Here is a 20238-nt window from a genome sequence, read left to right on the forward strand (position 1 = left end):
TTTCGTAAAACTTTTCATAAAACATCTCGTCTTGCCCCCAGTGTAGGGGTGCGATCCTAGTCTAGGTTTTTATATAGAGAAGAAATTCATTTTGACTCAAAACAAAACCACCAACAAAAAACTCATTAGAGAGTGAAAGGACAATAAATTGTGTTTTTTTTCAAAAATGCACATTGTTTAGGATTGATAAACTCTATTTTTGTCTTGAAAGAAAATTTACAGGTGATGTATCAATTCATTATGTTATCCAGAGATGAGGCTGTATTTCAAGGGTAGCTTTTCTTAAGTTTCATATTAAACCATTTTATGATACTTTATTTGTAACCACTCAAATTTGTTAAAAAAATGCATAAACTCATCATTTATTTAAAGAAAAAGTAAGCTCAAAGACAAACATAAAAATCTGGTTGACAATATGAGCTCTGAATGCTCACTAGAGAAAATAAAAGCAAAGACAAAAGCATGCTAAGGCAAATAAAGTTGTTTTACATTTTGAAAACTACGAGAAGTTCTTGGGTCAACCCGTTCTGAAACTTCTTCTAGTGTGTGGAAAGTCAACCGAGGCAATGCTTCATCTTCCTTCCCCATTTGCGTTTCCTTGTCTTCTCCTTCGATCTCGCCTTCTTCATTATTAACGATTCTTGACCAAGGTTTTCCAACCTTTATCCCCTATCACTTTTGTAATGACCAGGCAATGGATTTGAACTGATATTGGGTGCATCTTCAAATGACACCCATCCTATCTTGATGAGCTTCAACAACTTGTTCTTGAAACCATAGCACGTTTCAAGACAATGCCCGGGAATACCAACATGGTACTCGCAAGTCAACTCGGGCTTATACCAGATGGGGAATGGTGGCTGTAGTGGTAATGTAGGGATAGGAGCTATTTGTCCAATGCTTAGTAGTTTGGCATATATATCCTTCAGAGGCATGGGTAATGGCGGTAGTTGTTCTGAAATGTATCTTGTGTTTGGTCTTTGGTGGTTGTTTTGGGTGTTTGACTGGCCATTTGCTCGATTAGGGGAAAAAGGTTTGTTAAAGTTTATGTGGGCCACATGGGAGGTAGGTATTTGTGGGTTATATGAATCCGTTATCTTGTCATTGGACCCACCTTCGAAGTTGTTAACGGGACCTTTCAATTTTCTTCCAAAAAAAACATTTGTCTCCGATGGCTCAATTATGCGTCCAACTTTAATCCCCTGCTCTATTCTTTCCGCTATGCGTACAGCATCATAGAAATGTTGAGATGAGCTACCCATTAAATGCTCATAGTAGGGTGCCTTGAATGTGTTGGCGAACAAAGTCACCATCTCCGTTTCTATCAAAGGGGGTTGCACATGCATGGCCTCGTCCCTCCATCTTTGCGCATAAGCCCTTACTGATTCTTGGCTTCTCTTTTCCATTGACATAAGGCTCATTCGATCTGGAGCAATTTCCAAATTGAACTTGTATTGCTTAAGGAAAGCCTCAACTAAATCCTTCCATTTCTTGATCTTGGCATTATCCAACCTCATGTACCAACTTAGCGCTGACCCCGATAGACTGTCTTGGAAAAAGTAGATCAGTAACTTATCGTCATGAATCACCTCAGCCATCTTATTGCAATAAGATCGAAGGTGAGTGTTTGGGCATTCCAACCCAGTGTACTTTATAAACTCCGGTATCCTAAATTTTTTTGGTACCGTGATGTTTGGTACCAAGCATATTTCAGACGCTCGCATGGGGTCAAACCAGTCATCTCCCTCGACTCCTCTTAACCTTTCTTCCAAGGCTGATATCTTGTCATCGTTCATAAATCCGGTGGACCTATTATCGGAAGGCCCTTCCACAGTGATGTGAGCTTGAGGGGGCTGAATGGGAATGGTAGGCGCAAAGTGCTGCCCCGTCGCTGAATCTGCCCCCCAGTTCTGAGATACCCCCGGGACATGAACTGACGGTGCTCCTATAGGTGGTTGGGTAGATGTTCCCTCCCCGTTCTTCGCTCTTAAAAGTTGCTCAAGCAGATTGGTCAGTCGAGAAACTTCATTTTTCACAGATTCCAACTCGGTCTAGTAGTGCGACTCTAAGTGAGCTCTTTCTTCGTTTTCCATTCTTGATCTGGACCGGGTTTGGTGGACTCTGGATGTAGGACCTATGTTTCACGATCTGTAATGCATATGATAACAAAATGCGTGATGAAAATGTGATGCACAAGTGATGTGCGATGAGTATATCCTTATTGATCTTGATGCAAATAAGATACATAACCTAAGGACAAGCTCTATTTATTAAGTGATAGTGGGTAAGTTTTCTATCTGGTCTTGAAGGTTCTCATATCTGCCCAGTGACGTTCTTCGTAAAGAAGTATGGGGGCGTTGCAAGGAACAGTTAAGACACGTATGCCCACCATTACCAAGCAGGCACTCAGATATGAGTTGGGTGTTTCACGCATTTAAACCCTGACCAATAGTCTTAGGGTAAATCGCTAATTCCCCACTTAACTTAAAGTTTGTGTGTGCTTTTCAAAATTAAGGCAAGTGATGCATGAAACAATTATATACAATGCATGAATAAATGCGCGTAAAAATAAAAACAAACACACGATTAAATAAAAGGAAAGGCATATAAAAAATAAGCACATGCAAACACAAATAAATCAGACAAAAACAAAGCTTAGTCTACAAGGTCCCCAGTGGAGTCGCCATCCTGTCGCACCCCAAAAAATCTTGGCGCACGACATCAGCTGGCGATTTTTCATCGTTTGTTGGGTTTTGCTTTGAATTCGTTCGTGGGAGTCGCCACCTAGTAATTCATTGGAGGCTACTAGGAAACCTGATGTACTGGTCTTGTTAGAGATCGCGGGTAAGAGACTGGTTGTGGTTAGGGAAGGTATTAGCACCCCTAACACACCCTACCTGAGGTAAGCTGCTTCGTGTTCTGATGTGATTTGAAAATTTAAAATATTAATCAAATTCTAAGGCTTGAATAAATCAGTTATTAAATCCCCGAATATATGTAGAAACTTGTTCTCACATTTTCATGGAAAATACAACTTGATTTTATTTGTCCTTGAGATATTTAACCATATTTAAATTAACAATTAAATCCTTTTGTTTTTTTTTATTTTTATAATTCAATAACATAAATAAAAAAATACAAACACACACAACTTTCTTTTTATCATTTATTTTTCTTTTCTTTTCTTTTTTTCTTTTACATCACAATACAAATACAAAATCAAATACAAATTCAAAAAACAAAACAAATAAATAAAAATTACATTAATTAATTCAAAATTTACATAATAGTCCCTAAAACTCTAAAAATTGCAGGGAAGGATTTCTGGGGGCTGCGTGAACAGTTCCGGCGCGTGGAACCACGCACCACCGCCACTGGCGGCGCGTGGTTTCACGCGCCGCCACAAGAAAAAAAAACCAACAACAGGGGGGCTGGATCGACTCCCTTTTCTCAGTCTCCCAACGCCGGCGGTGAGGATCGTCGTTACCTGCAATAACAGAAAAAAAAATGCACAACACAGTTGATTTTAATTTTTTGTTTTGCAGATCTGCTTCTGTCTTTGCAGATCAGTTTCCATCCTTTGTTGTCTCATCCTTCTTTGTTTCAGGTGGCAGCGGAGCTGTGGGTGGTCGGTTGAAGAAGGAGACCGGCGGCAGACAGATCAGCGATCCGTGGGCGTCGCCGTTTCAGACTGCTACTGGAGGCTTCGATCCGGTTGAGGAGCTGCGAAGAGCAAGGGGAACAACTGAGAGGGAGGATCTGTGGAGGAGGAGATGCTGCTGTAGGAGGACGCCGTTGATGGTCTGGAGGAGGAGGAGACGCAGGTTCGGTCGGCGATGGACTGGAAGAAAAGAAGTGAGCTGCGGTGGAGGCAGAGGTGGAAGGTCCAGCGGTGGTGGCTCCGGCGTGCTGGGGGAGAGTCTGTGAGCTGGCTGTGAAAGATGAGAAGAAAAAAAATCGGTTGTGGCTGGTTGAAGGAGAAGAAGAGAATGGTTCTGGTGTTGAAAGAAAAACAAAAACAAAGCAGAGGGTGGGGGGGCTGGTTCGGTTGTCTTTGGGTGAGAACCAGAAAGAAGAAAAAAATAAAAATTCAAAGTGGTGGGGGGCTGGCCAGCGGCTTCAACGGGGAAAGAAGAAAAAAAATCAAAATGGAGGCTTGTCTCACAGCCGATCAAAAATCAAAACCAGGGGGGGCTGCCTTGGTTTTCTGATGGTGGCTGCCCGGGAGAAAAAAAATAATTCACCAGGGGGGAAAGGGCTTTATTTGGGTGAGTGGCTGCCTTGGCTTCTCTTGGTGTTGATGAGAGGGAGATGAAAAATCCCAAAGGGATTGGGGCTTGTGGGTGTCTCCCCCCTCCTGCTGGATCTTCGAAAAAAATGGCTACAATCTCTCTCCTTTTACAAAGCTGGGGATGAGAAAAAAAATAGAAACTTTTCTCGTAAGGAGAGCCAACAAGGAAAAGAAATCCTGGGTGGGGGCTGAGTCCATCATTTTTAGCCGAAAGAGAGGGATTAAATAATGGTCTTGGGTCAGGGGCAACGGCTAGTTTCGGGTGAAGAGAAAAAAAATTCTTAGGTTGCCCCTCCTTCCAAAATTCAAAATTCCCTTAGGCAAAAATATTGTTTCGGCCTCAAAATTGGTCCTTTAATTTTCTTTTTTTTTTGTAAAATTTGATTTTTCTTGTTTTTTGTATTTTTTTGAAAACGAGCAATATCAACGTCGACTCAAATACGAAAAATCAATTATTTTAAAAAATGACGCGTGAAAAGTCGAACGCATTCGAAAGACCCTTAAAAATTTTTTAAAAAAAATTTAAACGACGTTGAAAATGCTAAAAATGACGAAAATATATTAAAAACATATTTTTTTGGATTTTCTTTGTTTTTCTCTATTTTTTGGATTTTTTTTTTTGAAAATATATCAAAAACATAGGTCAAAAATTGGGTAGCAACAGATGCCCCCTCTTTACAATGCTTACGAAGCAAAAATCCTCGATGTTTTGCATAGTAAGCTTTGTAAAGAAAAATTGTCTTTCTGTTTGCTCAATATATTTTTTTGTTAACCTGAGATCCCATCTGGCGACCTCCTTTACCAAAACCAAAGAATGCGTGTAGCTCGGTCAACCTGAAACCCCAATGGAGATTCCCTTTAACCAAAGCTACATGAGATCCCATCTGGCGACCTCATTCAACTGGAACAAAAATATTGTGTAACTCGGTTAACCTGAAATCCCATCTGGCGATTCCCTTTAACCAAAGCTACCTGAGATCCCATCTGGCGACCTCATTTAACCAAAACAAAATAATGTGTGAAAAATGGTCTCATTGTATGGGTGACGAACCCCAGAAAAATGATGGTCTCATTGTATGGGTGACGAACCCCAGTGGAAAGGAGGAAGAGTGGTCTCATTCTTTGGGTGACCTACCCAGGGGGAAGAATGGCCTCATTCTTATGGGTGACCTACCCAGGTAAAAAAAAGATGGAGAATGGTCTCATTCTAATGGGTGACCTACCCAGAAAAAATGGTGGTCTCATTGTATGGGTGACCTTCCCAAGAAAAATGATGGTCTCATTGTATGGGTGACCTACCCAGAAAAATGATGGTCTCATTGTATGGGTGACGAACCCAAGAAAAGTGACGGTCTCATTGTATGGGTGACGAACCCGAGAAAAATGATGGTCTCATTGTATGGGTGACGAACCCAAGAAAAGTGATGGTCTCATTGTATGGGTGACCTACCCGAGAAAAATGATGGTCTCATTGTATGGGTGACGAACCCAAGAAAAATGATGGTCTCATTGTATGGGTGACGAACCCAAGAAAAGTGATGGTCTCATTGTATGGGTGACCTACCCGAGAAAAATGATGGTCTCATTGTATGGGTGACGAACCCAAGAAAAATGATGGTCTCATTGTATGGGTGACGAACCCAAGAAAAATGATGGTCTCATTGTATGGGTGACCTACCCAGAAAAATGATGGTCTCATTGTATGGGTGACGAACCCAAGAAAAATGATGGTCTCATTGTATGGGTGACCTACCCAGGAAAAAAGATGGTCTCATTGTATGGGTCCCCAGTGGAGTCGCCATTCTGTCGCACCCCAAAAAAATAAATCATCTTGCGAGTTCAACTGGCGAATTTTTTTATTTTGGTTTGGTTCTTTGGAGTCGCCACCTAGTATTTTGGTCACTAAGAAACCTAACTGGTCTCAGAGATCGGGTACGGGGACTGGTTGCGTAAAGGGAAGGTATTAGCACCCCAAATACGCCCTACCTAAGGTAAGCTGCATTGTTTTATAGTCTGATAAAAACTAAAGTGTTATTGTACTTCTAGTCGTTGGTCTGTCTATGGTTCAAGAAAAATCCTCCTCGGTAAGAAGGTCTTTTATCTTATCGGGTAAAATCTTAACCGTTCTAACGTCTATACCCAAAACTTTATTAATAATATTTAGGAATACGTTTTACGTATAAATTCGTAATCCCAAATACTAAAAGAAAACAAAAAGATTTTTTTAGAATTTTTGAAATATTGGCCTAGTTCTCATGGCTTGAATAAACTGGTTATTAAAGCCAAAATGCATGTTAATACATATATTGTTTTGAAAATTTTCTTTGTTGTGTGAAAATATGATGTTATAATATTTATATATATATATATATATTGGAGAGACTAGGCCGTATTTTAAAACAAAAACAATTTTTTTGGAAAATATTATTTTTTTATGCTTTTTGACGAAAATCAGGTATTTTTAATACGAGCTTGTATCTTTACGGTATAAAAATACAACCCAATATTAATCCACTTTGATAAAAATATGCAGAAAAATCAACAACTTTTTTAGGGACTCTTTAGAAAATTTTTTGAAAAAGCAAAAACATTTTTTTATTCTGAAAAATCTTTGATGTTTTGACGAAACCCGGGTATTTTTAACACTGGTTTTGTATCTTTACAGTATAAAAATACAAACCAACATTGAACCACTTTAAAAAAAATATGCAGAAAAATCAACAATATTTTTTTAAGATTTTTCAAAATTTTTTTTTTATTATTTATATTTTTTATATATATATACATATATATATACACATATTATAACATATTATATAATATATAATATAAAAACAATTCGGGCTGGGCCGGCCCAAATAAACGGGCCGGACTCAACCCAACAAGGAAAGGTTGGGCCGAATTCGGCCCAGACTGGGTTGGGCCGATCTCGGCCCAACAGGCCATCATGCTTCTTCTGGTCTGGGCCGGACCCGGCCCAGACGTTCATGGCTGGGCCAGCATCGGGCTGGGCCAGCTTTAGCAGCCCAGCGAGGGGGGGGAGAATTATTTTTCTCCCCCCGCCTCCTGCATGCAACATGCAGGAGGCAAGGCTGCCACGAAAGGAATGCAGGGAAGAAGGAACGGGTACCTGGCGTGGAGGCGGTCGCTGGTGGAGCTGCGGTGGCGTGGCTCGCGTACGGCGACTCCGGGCGGTGCTGTGGCGGTTTGAACGGCGGCGAGAGAGACTTGTTTTCAGTGGCTTTCTCTTTGGTTTTTTTTTTTTGGTTTTTTGGGTTCGGTTTCTTTGTTTTTGGTTTGTTTCTGCTCTCCCACTCTCTTTTGCTCGTTTTTTTTCTCTTCTCCCCTGTCCTCGGGTCTCTCTCTCTCTCTTCGGTCTCCTCTCTCTCTCCTCCCTTCGGGTTCCCCCTTTTCTTTTCGGTTTTCTTCTCTATTTATAGGGGAATAACCGTGGGGGACCATCGTTAGTGCGGGTGTAACGGCTGGTCGGCCAATGTCTAAAGGTGGTGGGGGCGAGGAGAGAGAGGCGGGAAGATTTGAAAAAAACAAAAAAATGGTTTTCTTCTTCTGCTGCTCTGCCTCGGGGGGAAGGAGGAAGATGAACAGTGTCGTTCAAAACGACACCGTTCTGGGCTTCCCTTTTTTTTTTTTTTTTTTTTTAATATATATGAAACGGCGTCGTTTTTGGATAAAACGCGCCGTTTCATTTAAAGGAGCCAAATTCCAGATCAGTCCTCCATTATTTCACCTTCGGTCTCCGCCCCTCTTGTTGGCCGCCTTTTTCACTTTGGTCCTTGGCCTCTGATTTATGCAATTAAGCCCTCAATTGATTAATAAACTTCCAATTTCTTCAATTAAGCCCCTGAAACAATTCCAAACAGCCCCCTCTATCTTTGCGCCTTCTCCAAATTGGTCCCTGGTTTCGGATTTTCACAATTAAGTCCCTAATTGGCCCTTAAACTTCAATATTTATGCAATTGAGCCCCTGATTTGACCCAATAAAATTCCTAAAAAATATATTTTGGCCCCAGAACTTAAATTTCTCCAAATTAAAGCCCAAATTGACTTAAAAATCAATTTTCTTGGAATCAAATCTTCTATAAATTCAAATAAAAATCCAATTAAATCCATAAAAATCTAATTAAGTCCATAAAAATCCAATTAAGTCCATAAAAATCCAAATTCGGGCTTTTCTCCTCAAACTCAAATTTTTCTTCTCAATAGGGCTTTCATCCTTCAAGAATATACTGTCAAAAAAATCAATCTTGTATTTTTAAATTCCTTGACCAATTTTCTGACTATTTTCCGAGCGCTTCTGCCTCCTGTTATCTTTTTCTAACCTTTTTTGGCTATTTATTTTATTTTTCATGGGGACCCAAAAATGGGTTACAACATGTATCATAATAATGCTGATCGAATTACGTGTGGGGGAAAAGCATTATATTATATATTAAAAATCTTGGGGTGGAAATATTGTCCATATGAACAATAAACCTTCTCAAGTTTTTTTTTTTTTTCAATTCATTTGCATCTATTTTTTATTTGGTTCTTCAAAAAGATTTTTACCACATGTTTTTTTTAATTACATGTTTTTTTATTACATCCTTCATACTTTTTTAATAGAATATAATTATGAAATTTAAATAATGATCTTTAAATGTATTTTAAATAAAATTTAAAAATAAACTCAAAATTTAATTTATTACTTGTTATTTTCTCGGGTTTCATATCTCTATTTTTAAAAGTAAAAATTAAATCTTATAACCAGATCTCACATCGCTTCCTAAGAATTAATAGCATTTTATTAAACATGTACATAATAGTTTAGGAAATTTGAGCAATAATACAATAGATAATTTTATGATCAGATATAAGCACAACAAAACTTATTATAAATAAAATATTTTGAGGTAATGTGTTTTGTCTTTAATATAATCAATGAAAACTTGTATCGTAAATTAGATAATAATTCTTTATTATCCATTTTTTACATCACTCATCTTTTAATTTCGCCTACAACTGTCTATAAATATTTATTGAATTTTGGAGGAAAGGAAGTGGATACCCACTGCCGTACAGAGTCCGAAGAAATGGTGTGTTTTTTTTTTTTTACAGAGTCCGAGGATAGGACCACCGGCATTGCGAAAATTGGCACTTTTATTATTATTATTATTATTATTATTATTGGAGTATTAACACGTGTTGTAGAAATTGCTTCAAAAGGAGTTTCAATTTATTAAACCTCCCATTTTTAATTATGCTCTGTTTTTCATGCATATTGATTTTTTATATATATAAATAATTTCGGGATATGTTTTTTAGCAAACCAGTTCCAGTTTTCTGTCCAATATCATCTATATGAAAATATCTAATATTAGAAATAATATTTAAATGCCTCAAACCGATATAAAAAAATGTTGTTAAAATATTTTCTTTCATTAAAAAAATCTACGTTAAGAATTCATGTTACTTTGAATAGTAAAAGATAGTTGACTGGAGATTGCCTCGAATAGTGGGATATTGTATTTTTTTAAGGGAACGTTATGTGTATAAAAAATTATTATTTGTAGAATCTCTAGTCCTTGCCTATGAATGGAATCTGCTTTTACAAGAAGACAAATTGTTATTTCGACTTCCAAGAGCCGAACTAGGCCCGATAGAGATTTAGGCCCAGAATTTACAAATGGATCCAGTATCAATGGATTTGATTTTTCAGAGTGTCTAAAATATCTGGGCCCAATGAGCCCTAAAATGTTTAGGGTCTGGAATCTATTTAACTTCAACGATTTTAAGGCATCGAATAATCACGTTGACAACTTGGAAAAATTAAGATTTCAAAGATAATTGTTATTAAAAAATTATTTCAAAGAGAAGCGCGTCATGTAATTTAACTAAGTCATTTGAAGAGTATTTGAAAATGTAGTGGTGATTATTTTTTAAAGTATTTTTTATTTAAAATATATTTAAATAATATTTTTTTTATTTTAAAAAATTATTTTTGATATCAAAAATGATCTGAAAATATAAAAAATATATTAATTTAAAATAAAAAAAATCAATCCATTTTAAAAATATTTTTAAAATACAATTCCAAACACTGCCTTAATTATGCATGCAATTTAGTTACTATATTATTTCATTCAGCTTTGAAGCTGTACCCAAGCCAGCTTTTGAGTTTAACTTGAAAAAAAAAGAGCATGCCAAACAATACCTTAGTTATGAAACTTATTTTATATGGTATAATAAATAATTAATGTATATTCTTAAATTTGTTTTTAGAATATGTTTGTTTGGAGTTTAATTTTTTAAAGTACTTTTTAGACTTTAAATTTTAGATGTTTTCAATGATTTTAATATATGAAAATAACAATAAAATTATTATTTTAATATATTATAAATTAAAAGGCATTTTTACAAAATGATTAAAAAACACAACTTATTATGTTTAGCATTACCCAGCTTGCAGCGTAGATAGCGTGCGGCTTGGTTAGATAGCCCAGCCATTGGAGAAGAATAGAGGTGCAGGGAAGACGACGTGTACCAACCAACAAGTCAATTCAAGTAGATAAATATTTTATTTTTTTAATGTAAATTTAAAATTATAATATATATTTTATATTTATAAAAAAATTATGTTTTTTTTAATATAAAATAAAAAATTAATTTAAATACTTAGCTTAAAATAATAATATAATATCTTTTTAATGTGAGATAAAAAAAATTTAAAATAATCTTTTAAATTTTATTATTTTTTATATATAAATTTATATTCACATAAATTATTATTACTTTTTAAAATATTAAAATTTAAAATATTTTTTTTAATTGTTTTAGATTAACGTAAGTTAACCGTATAATTTAAAATTTGATTTTTTAACTGGTTAATTCTTGAATAGAATTGGATTACTATAAGCGTGGATAGTGGGCGGGTTGGTTCGATAGTACAACCCAGGAGCAGAGCTGGAATGATATAATAAGGAAGGCTAAATTTTAATTTATTTAAATTAAAAATATACTATATTATACTATACTATATTTAAAATTTTAAACACTAAAAATACAGACATTTAAAATATTTTTGCAGGGGCCGGGCCCCTGCCCGCCTCCCCCTGTTCCGCCCCTGGTACAACCAATGGAAAAGAATTGAAGACGACGTTTACTAACCAACAGCCATGTTCCTTGTATGAAACTTCAATTGCTTTACTAACTGTTACGGGCATGGCTAAGTCAAGTCTGCACCGGGTGGAGCCTGATCAATTTAGTCAAGGATCTTGGCAGAAGAAAAGCCCATCACCAAACACTTTCACCCTTTCCATTTCTCACCTCATACTGTTTTATCTTCTCCGTATTTGCTTACCATTTATTTGCTCACCTCCCCCGCTTTTCGTTTTCCTTGCCTCTTTTCTACTTCTTCTCAACATCCATTTCTTTTCCATTCCAAAACAAGCTATGGCTGATGCAGTTCTTTCTGCTCTCGTGACTACAATCATGGGGAACTTGAATCCCTCATTTCTTCGAGAGCTTGGACTTGCTGGGAGCCTAGAGACTGAGCGTGAAAATCTCAACCGCACGATCAGAACTATTCGAGCTGTGCTTCAAGATGCTGAGGAGAAGCAGTGGACGAGTGAGGCTATAAAGGTGTGGCTCAGAGACCTCAAGGATGCAGCTTATGATGCTGATGATTTGCTAAGTGACTTTGCAAATGAAGCTCAGCGGCATCAGCAGCGAAGAGATCTCAAAAATCGAGTACGATCCTTCTTTTCTATCAATTATAATCCACTTGTTTTTCGACGAAGAATGGTGCATAAATTGAAGAGTGTTAGAGAAAAATTAGATGCCATTGCCATGGAGAGACAAAAGTTCCACCTAAGAGAGGGGGCCGTGGAGATGGAAGCAAGTAGTTTTGCTTGGCGTCAGACTGGGTCACTTGTGAATGAATCAGGAATTTATGGAAGGAGAAAGGAGAAAGAAGATCTGATCAACATGCTGCTCACCAGTTCAGATGATTTCTCTGTTTATGCTATATGTGGAATGGGGGGGCTGGGTAAAACAACACTTGCTCAATTAGTCTACAACGACGGAAGAATAAAAGAGCAATTTGATTTGCGGATTTGGGTGTGTGTATCTGTTGATTTCAGCATTAAAAAATTGACAAGTGCCATCATTGAGTCCATTGAAGGCACTAGTCCACATATTCAACAGTTGGATACTCTTCTACGACGCCTCCAAGAAAAGTTAGGTTGTAAGAAGTTTTTGCTCATATTGGACGATGTTTGGGAAGATGACCATGGTAACTGGAGCAAATTGAAAGATGCATTGAGTTGTGGAGCTAAAGGAAGTGCTGTTATTATGACTACTCGTTTGGGAACTGCTGCTGATAAAATGGCCACAACTCCTGTTCAACATTTGGCAACATTGTCAGCAGAGGATTCCTTGCTTTTATTTGAGCAGCTTGCATTTGGGATGAGAAGTGCAGAAGAGCGTGGTCGCTTGAAAGAGATTGGAGTAGCGATAGTTAACAAGTGTGGCGGGGTTCCCTTGGCGATAAGAGCTCTTGGAAGCCTGATGCGCTCGAAGAAAACTGTACGTGAGTGGTTGAATGTCAAAGAGAGTGAGATTTGGGATCTACCGAATGAAGGAAGCTGGATTTTACCTGCCTTGAGTTTGAGTTACATGAATCTAAAGCCATCTGTGAAGCAGTGCTTTGCATTTTGCTCTATATTCCCTAAAGATCATGTCATGCTGAAGGAGCGGTTGGTAGCTCTATGGATGGCCAATGGCTTCATTTCTTGCAATGGGAAAATAGATTTGCATGACAGGGGTGAAGAGATTTTCCACGAATTAGTTGGGAGGTGTTTTTTTCAAGAAGTCAAGGATGATGGGCTGGGCAATATAACATGTAAAATGCACGATCTTGTCCATGATCTTGCACAGTACATTATGAATGGAGAGTGCTATTTGATCGAGGACGATACAAAGTTGTCAATTCCTAAAACAGTTCGCCATGTGGGCGCTTCCGAGAGATCACTACTGTTTGCTCCAGAATACAAGGATTTCAAACATACATCCCTGCGCTCAATTATTCTTCCTCAAACAGTTCGTCATGCGAGTGATAATTTAGATCTTTGTTTCACTCAACAGAAGCATCTAAGAGCCTTGGTTATAAATATTAACGATCAAAGTACATTACCAGAGTCAATTTGTAATTTAAAACTTCTAAGGTTTCTAGATGTCTCCTTTTCCTCCATCCAAATATTGCCTGAATCAATCACCTCCCTCCAAAACCTTCAGACCTAAATTGAGAGGTTGAATAAACTCATCCAATTACCAGAAGATATGAGGCGCATGCAAAGTCTCGTCTATGTTGACATAACGTATTGTTTTTCACTTCGATTTATGCCTATTGGAATGGGAGAGTTGACTTGCCTGCGAAAACTTGGCATATTCGTTGTGGGTAAGGAGGATGGTCGTGGCATAGAGGAGCTGGGAAGGCTGAATAATCTTGCTGGTGAATTGAGCATCACAGATCTTGATAATGTTAAGAATTCAAGCGATGCCAGAAGTGCGAATTTGAATTTGAAGACAGCTCTTCTATCACTGACTTTATCAATGGAATTTGAATGGAAGTTACAATTCACCTTCGGGGGCAATCAACTACCAAATAATGTGGCATTCGGAGGTCGTTGATAGGCTTCAACCTCATTCAAATCTGAAGAAGTTGAGAATAGATGGATATGGAGGTTCAAATTTTCCATATTGGATGGTGAACTTGATTCTACCAAATCTAGTGGAGATGGAGCTCAGAGGCTGTTACAACTGTGAACAACTTCCACCATTTGGGAAACTACAGTTCCTCAAGAATCTTCAATTATATAGAATGGACGGTGTGAAGTGTATTGACAGCCATGTGTATGGAGATGGGCAAAATCCATTCCCATCTTTGGAGAGACTGACTATTTATTCAATGAAGAGATTAGAGCAATGGGATGCGTGTAGTTTCCCTCGCCTTCGAGAATTGGAGATCTCTTCTTTGCCCTCTGTTGGAGCGAAATACCAATTAATACCCTCCATCAAAAACATTAATCATCAGGGGAGGGCAACGCTTCATTGACGTCGTTTAGGATTTCACTTCTATGACTCCGTTTCTGCTCTTAAAAGTTGACATTGAGAATTGTCACGAACTTGAAAGCTTTCCAGAGGAAGGTCTTCGGAACCTCACTTCTTTGGAGGTTTTAGAGATACTGATTTGTAGAAGATTAAATTCTCTGCCAATGAAATGGGCTGATGTGCTTATTCTTTCTCTTCGTCACTTATCGATTAATTTTTTGCGTTCATTTGCTTCTCTATCTGAGGGAGTGGCGACATCTAACGCACTTGAGGATTTTGGAGCTTGGGAATTTGTCCGCAGAGCTGAATTCATTGCCCGAGAGTATCCAACATCTCACTTCTCTCCGAAACTCTTAACACGATATGGCAATGCAAGGGATTAACTTCTTTGCCAGATCAGATTGGATATCTCACGTCCCTTTCAAGCTTGGAGATTTTGGGGTTGCTGCAAATTTGGTGTTCTTTTCCGGATGGAGTATAAAGAGTTCAGCAACCTCAGCAAGTTGACTTGATGATGTGTCCAAATTTGGAGAAGAGGTGCGTCTCGAAGAAAAGAGAGGAGAGGATTGGCCCTAAGATAGCTCACATCCCTTCCATTCAAAATCAACGGACAAAGAAAATTTCAATTTGACTACTAGAAGTGGATTGTTCAAGGATAACGACTGTGTTTCATTTGGCACTTCGGGATTCAAAAGTTAATCTTCTCACCGTTGACCATATATAGATTTTTATTTTTTGGTTTTTTCCTTTTTAACTTGGGGGCCTTGATTTTCGTTTTCTAACCATCTAAATTGCATGAATGAATGGCTTCTTAGACCTCTGGTTACTGTTAAATTTTATTTGCGCCCTAGCTCACTTTGTCTGATATTAATGAATACCTCGTTACGTTATTCTCGCATTTGATGATATGACATAATTCAAGTTTATAGTGTGTTATACATGCTACAATCAAATGAAATGATCATTAAATTGCATGAATTTTGCCTGCTAATCATACTACTTTTTCTTCAGTGTAACATGGATACTTCCTACTTCTGCAGTGAATTCGTCCCTTTAGGGATCTTCTGGTGTGTTGCTGGCAATAAGTCATCTTCTCCATCAGCTGCCTCAGAGCTCCAGTCAGGTGTTATGTTATTCTATATCTTGAGATTCTTATTCCTTTTCTCCATTCAAATTTTGTCTTTATAATATTGTGTTAACTTGTTACGTTTGTTCTGGGTATGGTAGATACAGTGTGGGAGAACATCTTATATCTTTCCACTAGACATGGCCATTGTAGCTTGTAGTCATTCTCTGGGCTATTGTTGTTGATTGGATTAGTCATGTGTGAAGCCTAAACTCCTGCTGATGAGCCTGTTTTGACAGAAATGAGATGTAATTCTGCTAAATTATTCAGGCATCCTAATGTTGTTGCTGAGAAGGGCTATGGTATTTTTTTACTCCCAACCACACCTTATTTTCTTTATTTTTTTTTTTTTCTTATAAGATAACGGCAAGGTGATTTTCCAATTTTGAATGATGAGCAATCTGATAAAAACAAAAAAAACCAGGCATGGCCTTGAGCACGAATACACCTTGTTGCAGAACGATGTTTAATGGCCTTTCGGTGATTATCCTGGCCCTCAGGGACAGTACCACTGTGGTGGAGGTGTTGACAAAGCCTTTGGCCCTGACATTGTTGATGCACATTTCAAGGCATGCCTGCTTGCAGGCATCAACATTAGTGGTATCAACGGAGAAGCGATGCCAGGCCAGGTAAAATAAAAGAACTAGAATTTCCTTTCTACCTTTTTTATCTTACAATTCTAGTTTAGAACCATTCTGATCCTATTTTATTTCACAACATTAAATCATTTTCACTTTCATGTAATGAGAATTTCGGGTTGGACTTTTAGTCTGTATCTCTGCCGGAGATGAATTATGGGCTGCTGGGCACATCTTAGAGGTAGCTCTACTTTATTATAGAAGATAGTACAACTATTTCAGTTTCTATTGTTTTCTCAGATGTCTATATTTATGTTAACAGAGGATTATTGATTTTGCAGGAGTTGTGCTTCCATTTGATCCTAAGCATATTCAGGCCAATTTTTATTTCAATTTACCCTTTTACTATTCAATTTGAATGCTACAAGTGTGCATGTTTTCAGTGCTATTCTCATCGATTGGTTCACACGCAAATTACAGGTACAATTTTGCATCGTTGATTGAATCTTAATTTGTCTGCCTTTTTATTCCACACTTGATATATTTGTCTTATAGCACTTGAAAAATTCTTCACATTTTCAGCACTAAATCTATGAGAAATAAAGGAGGGTATGAAGTCATCAAGAAAGCAATTGAAAAGCCTGGTCTGAGGCATGCCGGACAGATTGCAGCCAGTGTAGAAGGGAATGGGCAGAGACTTGCTGACCGACACGAAACATCTGACATTAATACTTTCAAATGGGTAAGGGGAAAAGGAAACAATTTCCTTGCTACTCAAGTTCTCTTACTATAAGATGTCTTCCATTAGTTTCCTTACATCTTGTCTGATTTGAGAGGGGTGTTTGCTAATCGTGGGGCTTCCACTCGTGTTTAACAATGAACAATATGCGTTGTAATAGCTTGTAGATCAAAACAATGTATCTAGCTGATTCTATCCTATATGTTGAAGATAAGTATTGAAGTTTTTATATATATACTCGAAATTCCTCGATACTTTTCTCACGCATAGTCTGATATATGAAAATTTTCTAAAACAGTAGGCCAGTAGAAACAATAGACAAAAGAAGGACCCGACAAAGATTGGAGAAGCAGGAACCCAGTGATCATCGGAGGAAGGACATTTCAATGTCATTTTATGATTGATTTCACATGGAATAGCATTGGCAGCACCCAGTGATGCAGACAACAAATACTATTTACGAGTTTTAATTCGACCCTACAACGGAAGGATACTTGTAATTTGAAGATTTGCAGGGATTTTTCTGTAAACTCTGAATTTGCTGAGAATTTATATGTCTAGGTTTCTATTTTAGTAGTTCTTCAGTATATAAGTTTCTTGTTTAGGTTTCTCTTACTCAAAATAGGAACAGAGTATGGTTACGGGGAGGTCGATATGCAAAGAATTTTCAATAACTCTGTGAAGCTATCAATCTTCTGTGAGATTTCCTATAAACCCTAGGTAGCATTTGGTTAATATCTGGAAAACAGAGACAACAAGCATCGCTGGAGATTTATTTTACGTCATCATCTCTATCTCTTCTATATTTGTATGTTAACGAACATAAATACCCTTTTCCTTTAACCTAAACCCTTGAATCTCTAATTTTCCAATCTATAAACCGTTGAAAACGAATTGAAGACCAAAAATTCAAATATGTGCTCTGTCACCCAGTGGTGTTTTCCGATAACAGCCCAGAATCAATCCACTTGAAGTTTTTCCAATTTCCGAAGCAATCATACTCGCTCGTGAAAGATGAAAGAACTTGCAAACGTGGCTAACTAAATAAAATAAAATAAAAATCCTTCAACAACTACGGATGCCATTAAGATAAGAAAAATCGAACCTAACTTCGAGAAGAAACTGAGCCAACAGTACAGGCACATGTATGTAGACAACAACGTTGGAATTCAGGGGAAAAAACAAAGCACATGCATTGATTGCCCTCATCAAATTATAAAGGAAAGAAGTTAGATTAAAACGAAACATACAGGAAAAGGAAATTCATTACATGTGATGTACTCAATTGGGAGGCTGAGGGAGATGGTAAGCGTGTTTGAGATTGTGTTGTCGGATATTTTTTGAAGTGTTTTTGGCTTGAATATTTCTTTTTTTTTTACGCAATTTTTATTTTTCCCTTCTGTCTTCATAAATTATATCTCCTGTTATTGTATTTATGATTTCTTAATCTTCTTGAAGTGATTCTCAATTTGCGTGATCCTAATTCCTTTCTCCATGCATGGGATAGGGAACAACTGCGACATCATGATAAATACTGTATAAATAAATGGTTACAAGGCATTAATTGTTTTTCATCAATGTCGTCACTGCCGGCAAGAAAGTTAAAAAGGAGGGAGGGATGATGACTCACCGTATACCCTACCATCATCGCATTAACTATTAACGGTGGCTTTGTCAGGTTGACTAAGGCAAGGATATTGACACAACCATGCATGTCTCAGGAATACTCTCCATCGATCACAGTAAGTTGCCCTTTTGGAAAGCAAGGCGGTGGCAGGAGAAGGATCGTCGGCAGGAATTCTTGCACCGATTAATTGCAGAAAGCGGATGGACGTGCGGGGAGGTACGTAGTAGCTAGCTAGTCTGGTGTTTTGCCAATCAATGCATTCAAAATTAAAGGTCGCTTACACTCTTGTATGGTGATTAAACAGAAGATCATCATCCTTAAATGCAGTGCAAGATCCAATCAATCCTCTAATGAACTAAAAAAAAAAAACATGGTGCGTTTTCTATCCTCAATATCATGATTTACAAGGATGTTAATTGGAGAGCACAGTCTCGCCACATCTGCAGGCCTAAGATCACTATTTATCGCAGATCCATCTCCGATACTGATGAATTGTTATTGACCTACTATAAATTCTCTTGTTTTCTAAATTATAGTTGCTGGTCCTGATCACCAAGAAAAAATTCCTGGTCATTGAGTCACTGCACTAACCAAGGGAAACTATTTAGCTAACACCTTTCCACCATGTTCAAGACAGGATTTTTTTTTTTTTTTTTTTTAGAGTTAAGAAAAGGAAAGTATTTGACTCAAAAACTTTGCTTCGCCTATGATCACTGAGAGACAATCCAGGCTGCGCAGCTTCTATGAATGGCTCCAGCTTTCTGTCCACAATATTTTACTACAGCAGTGCAAACATTGACCTGCAGGTCTACCAACACTGACTACGTGCCAGTGAAAGGAAAGAAAATGATTAATGAATAAAGAAGCTAAGAATGGGAGTGGATTTGGAAGCTAGTTTCGAAGGGTTTTTTGAAGCTAATTTTATGAGAATAAATTATTCTTCACGAGAAAGACGAAGACTTTCTGAAAATCGCTTGACGTTCAAGAAAGAACATATTCGTTTCTTTATTTTATCTCCATTATTTGTAGTAAATTAACGACTTGCTCGCTCAGCTAAACCTACACTCAAAGAACCCACACGAGAGCAAAATTATTAAACTCGGATATAGAAATCAACTAGGCATAAGTTTCAGATCACATATTAAAAAAATTAACTTATATTAACACGAGTTAATAAAAAAAATTAAATAAATATTTATTAAAAAAAATCAAATCTTCACAATATTAACCCACCAATCCAATAAATTAATTTCGAGTTGATTTTTTTAACAACCAATTCAGATTGGGGAGCAAGTCTGCCGAGCCTTGAATTAGCCTATTATATCAAACTTATCAGTATCTATTTGATATTGTAATACATATTAATTTTGAAGAGTTTTTATTGTTTTTGAAAATATATTAAAATAATATTTTTTATATTTTTATTTGATATCAACACATAAAAATATTTAAAAAATACTAAAAAAAACACAATTTTCTTTTCATATCAAAAATACTTTTAAAAAAACACTAAAATATAAAATGAAAGCACAATGCAAATCAACCAAGTTTAATATGACCGGTAAGAATTACCTTCCAGCTAATCATGACCTTCACCAATAAGCTGGTGCCTTCCATGTTTAAAAGGCACGTTTGTTTATTTTTATTTTTATTTTTATTTTTATTTTTATTTTAATTTCTTGACAATAAAAGGGGCTAAACACCCAGGCACGTTTTTGTTTAATTTGGTAAGATGATAACGGTAACCTATCCCCGACAGACTACAGTAGA

The 20238-nt window shown here is 37.1% G+C and overlaps 1 protein-coding gene and 1 pseudogene across 7 annotated transcripts; both read left to right on the plus strand.

The window, feature by feature from the left end:
* Positions 1-11363: 11363 nt before the first annotated feature.
* On the plus strand, positions 11364-14781 carry LOC118028858 (putative disease resistance protein RGA4; annotated as a pseudogene).
* A 479-nt stretch (positions 14782-15260) lies between these two features.
* Positions 15261-17417, plus strand: LOC118028859 (uncharacterized). Of its 7 annotated transcripts, XM_073405664.1 has the most exons (7): positions 15261-15521; positions 15764-15826; positions 15949-16153; positions 16294-16343; positions 16444-16582; positions 16685-16844; positions 17140-17417. In XM_073405664.1, exons 1-4 carry the CDS (start codon positions 15338-15340, stop codon positions 16313-16315), a joined length of 474 nt encoding a protein of 157 aa, XP_073261765.1. In that variant the 5' UTR covers positions 15261-15337; the 3' UTR covers positions 16316-16343; positions 16444-16582; positions 16685-16844; positions 17140-17417. The 7 variants fall into 7 exon arrangements, 1 of the variants encoding a protein (XP_073261765.1); XR_012168353.1 differs by having other exon boundaries at positions 15392-15521; positions 15626-15826; positions 15949-16343; XR_012168355.1 differs by having other exon boundaries at positions 15392-15521; positions 15626-15826; positions 15983-16343.
* Positions 17418-20238: the final 2821 nt, after the last annotated feature.

The sequence above is a fragment of the Populus alba genome, chromosome 17 (genome assembly GCF_005239225.2).
Source record: "Populus alba chromosome 17, ASM523922v2, whole genome shotgun sequence".
Classification (NCBI taxonomy): Eukaryota; Viridiplantae; Streptophyta; class Magnoliopsida; order Malpighiales; family Salicaceae; genus Populus; species Populus alba.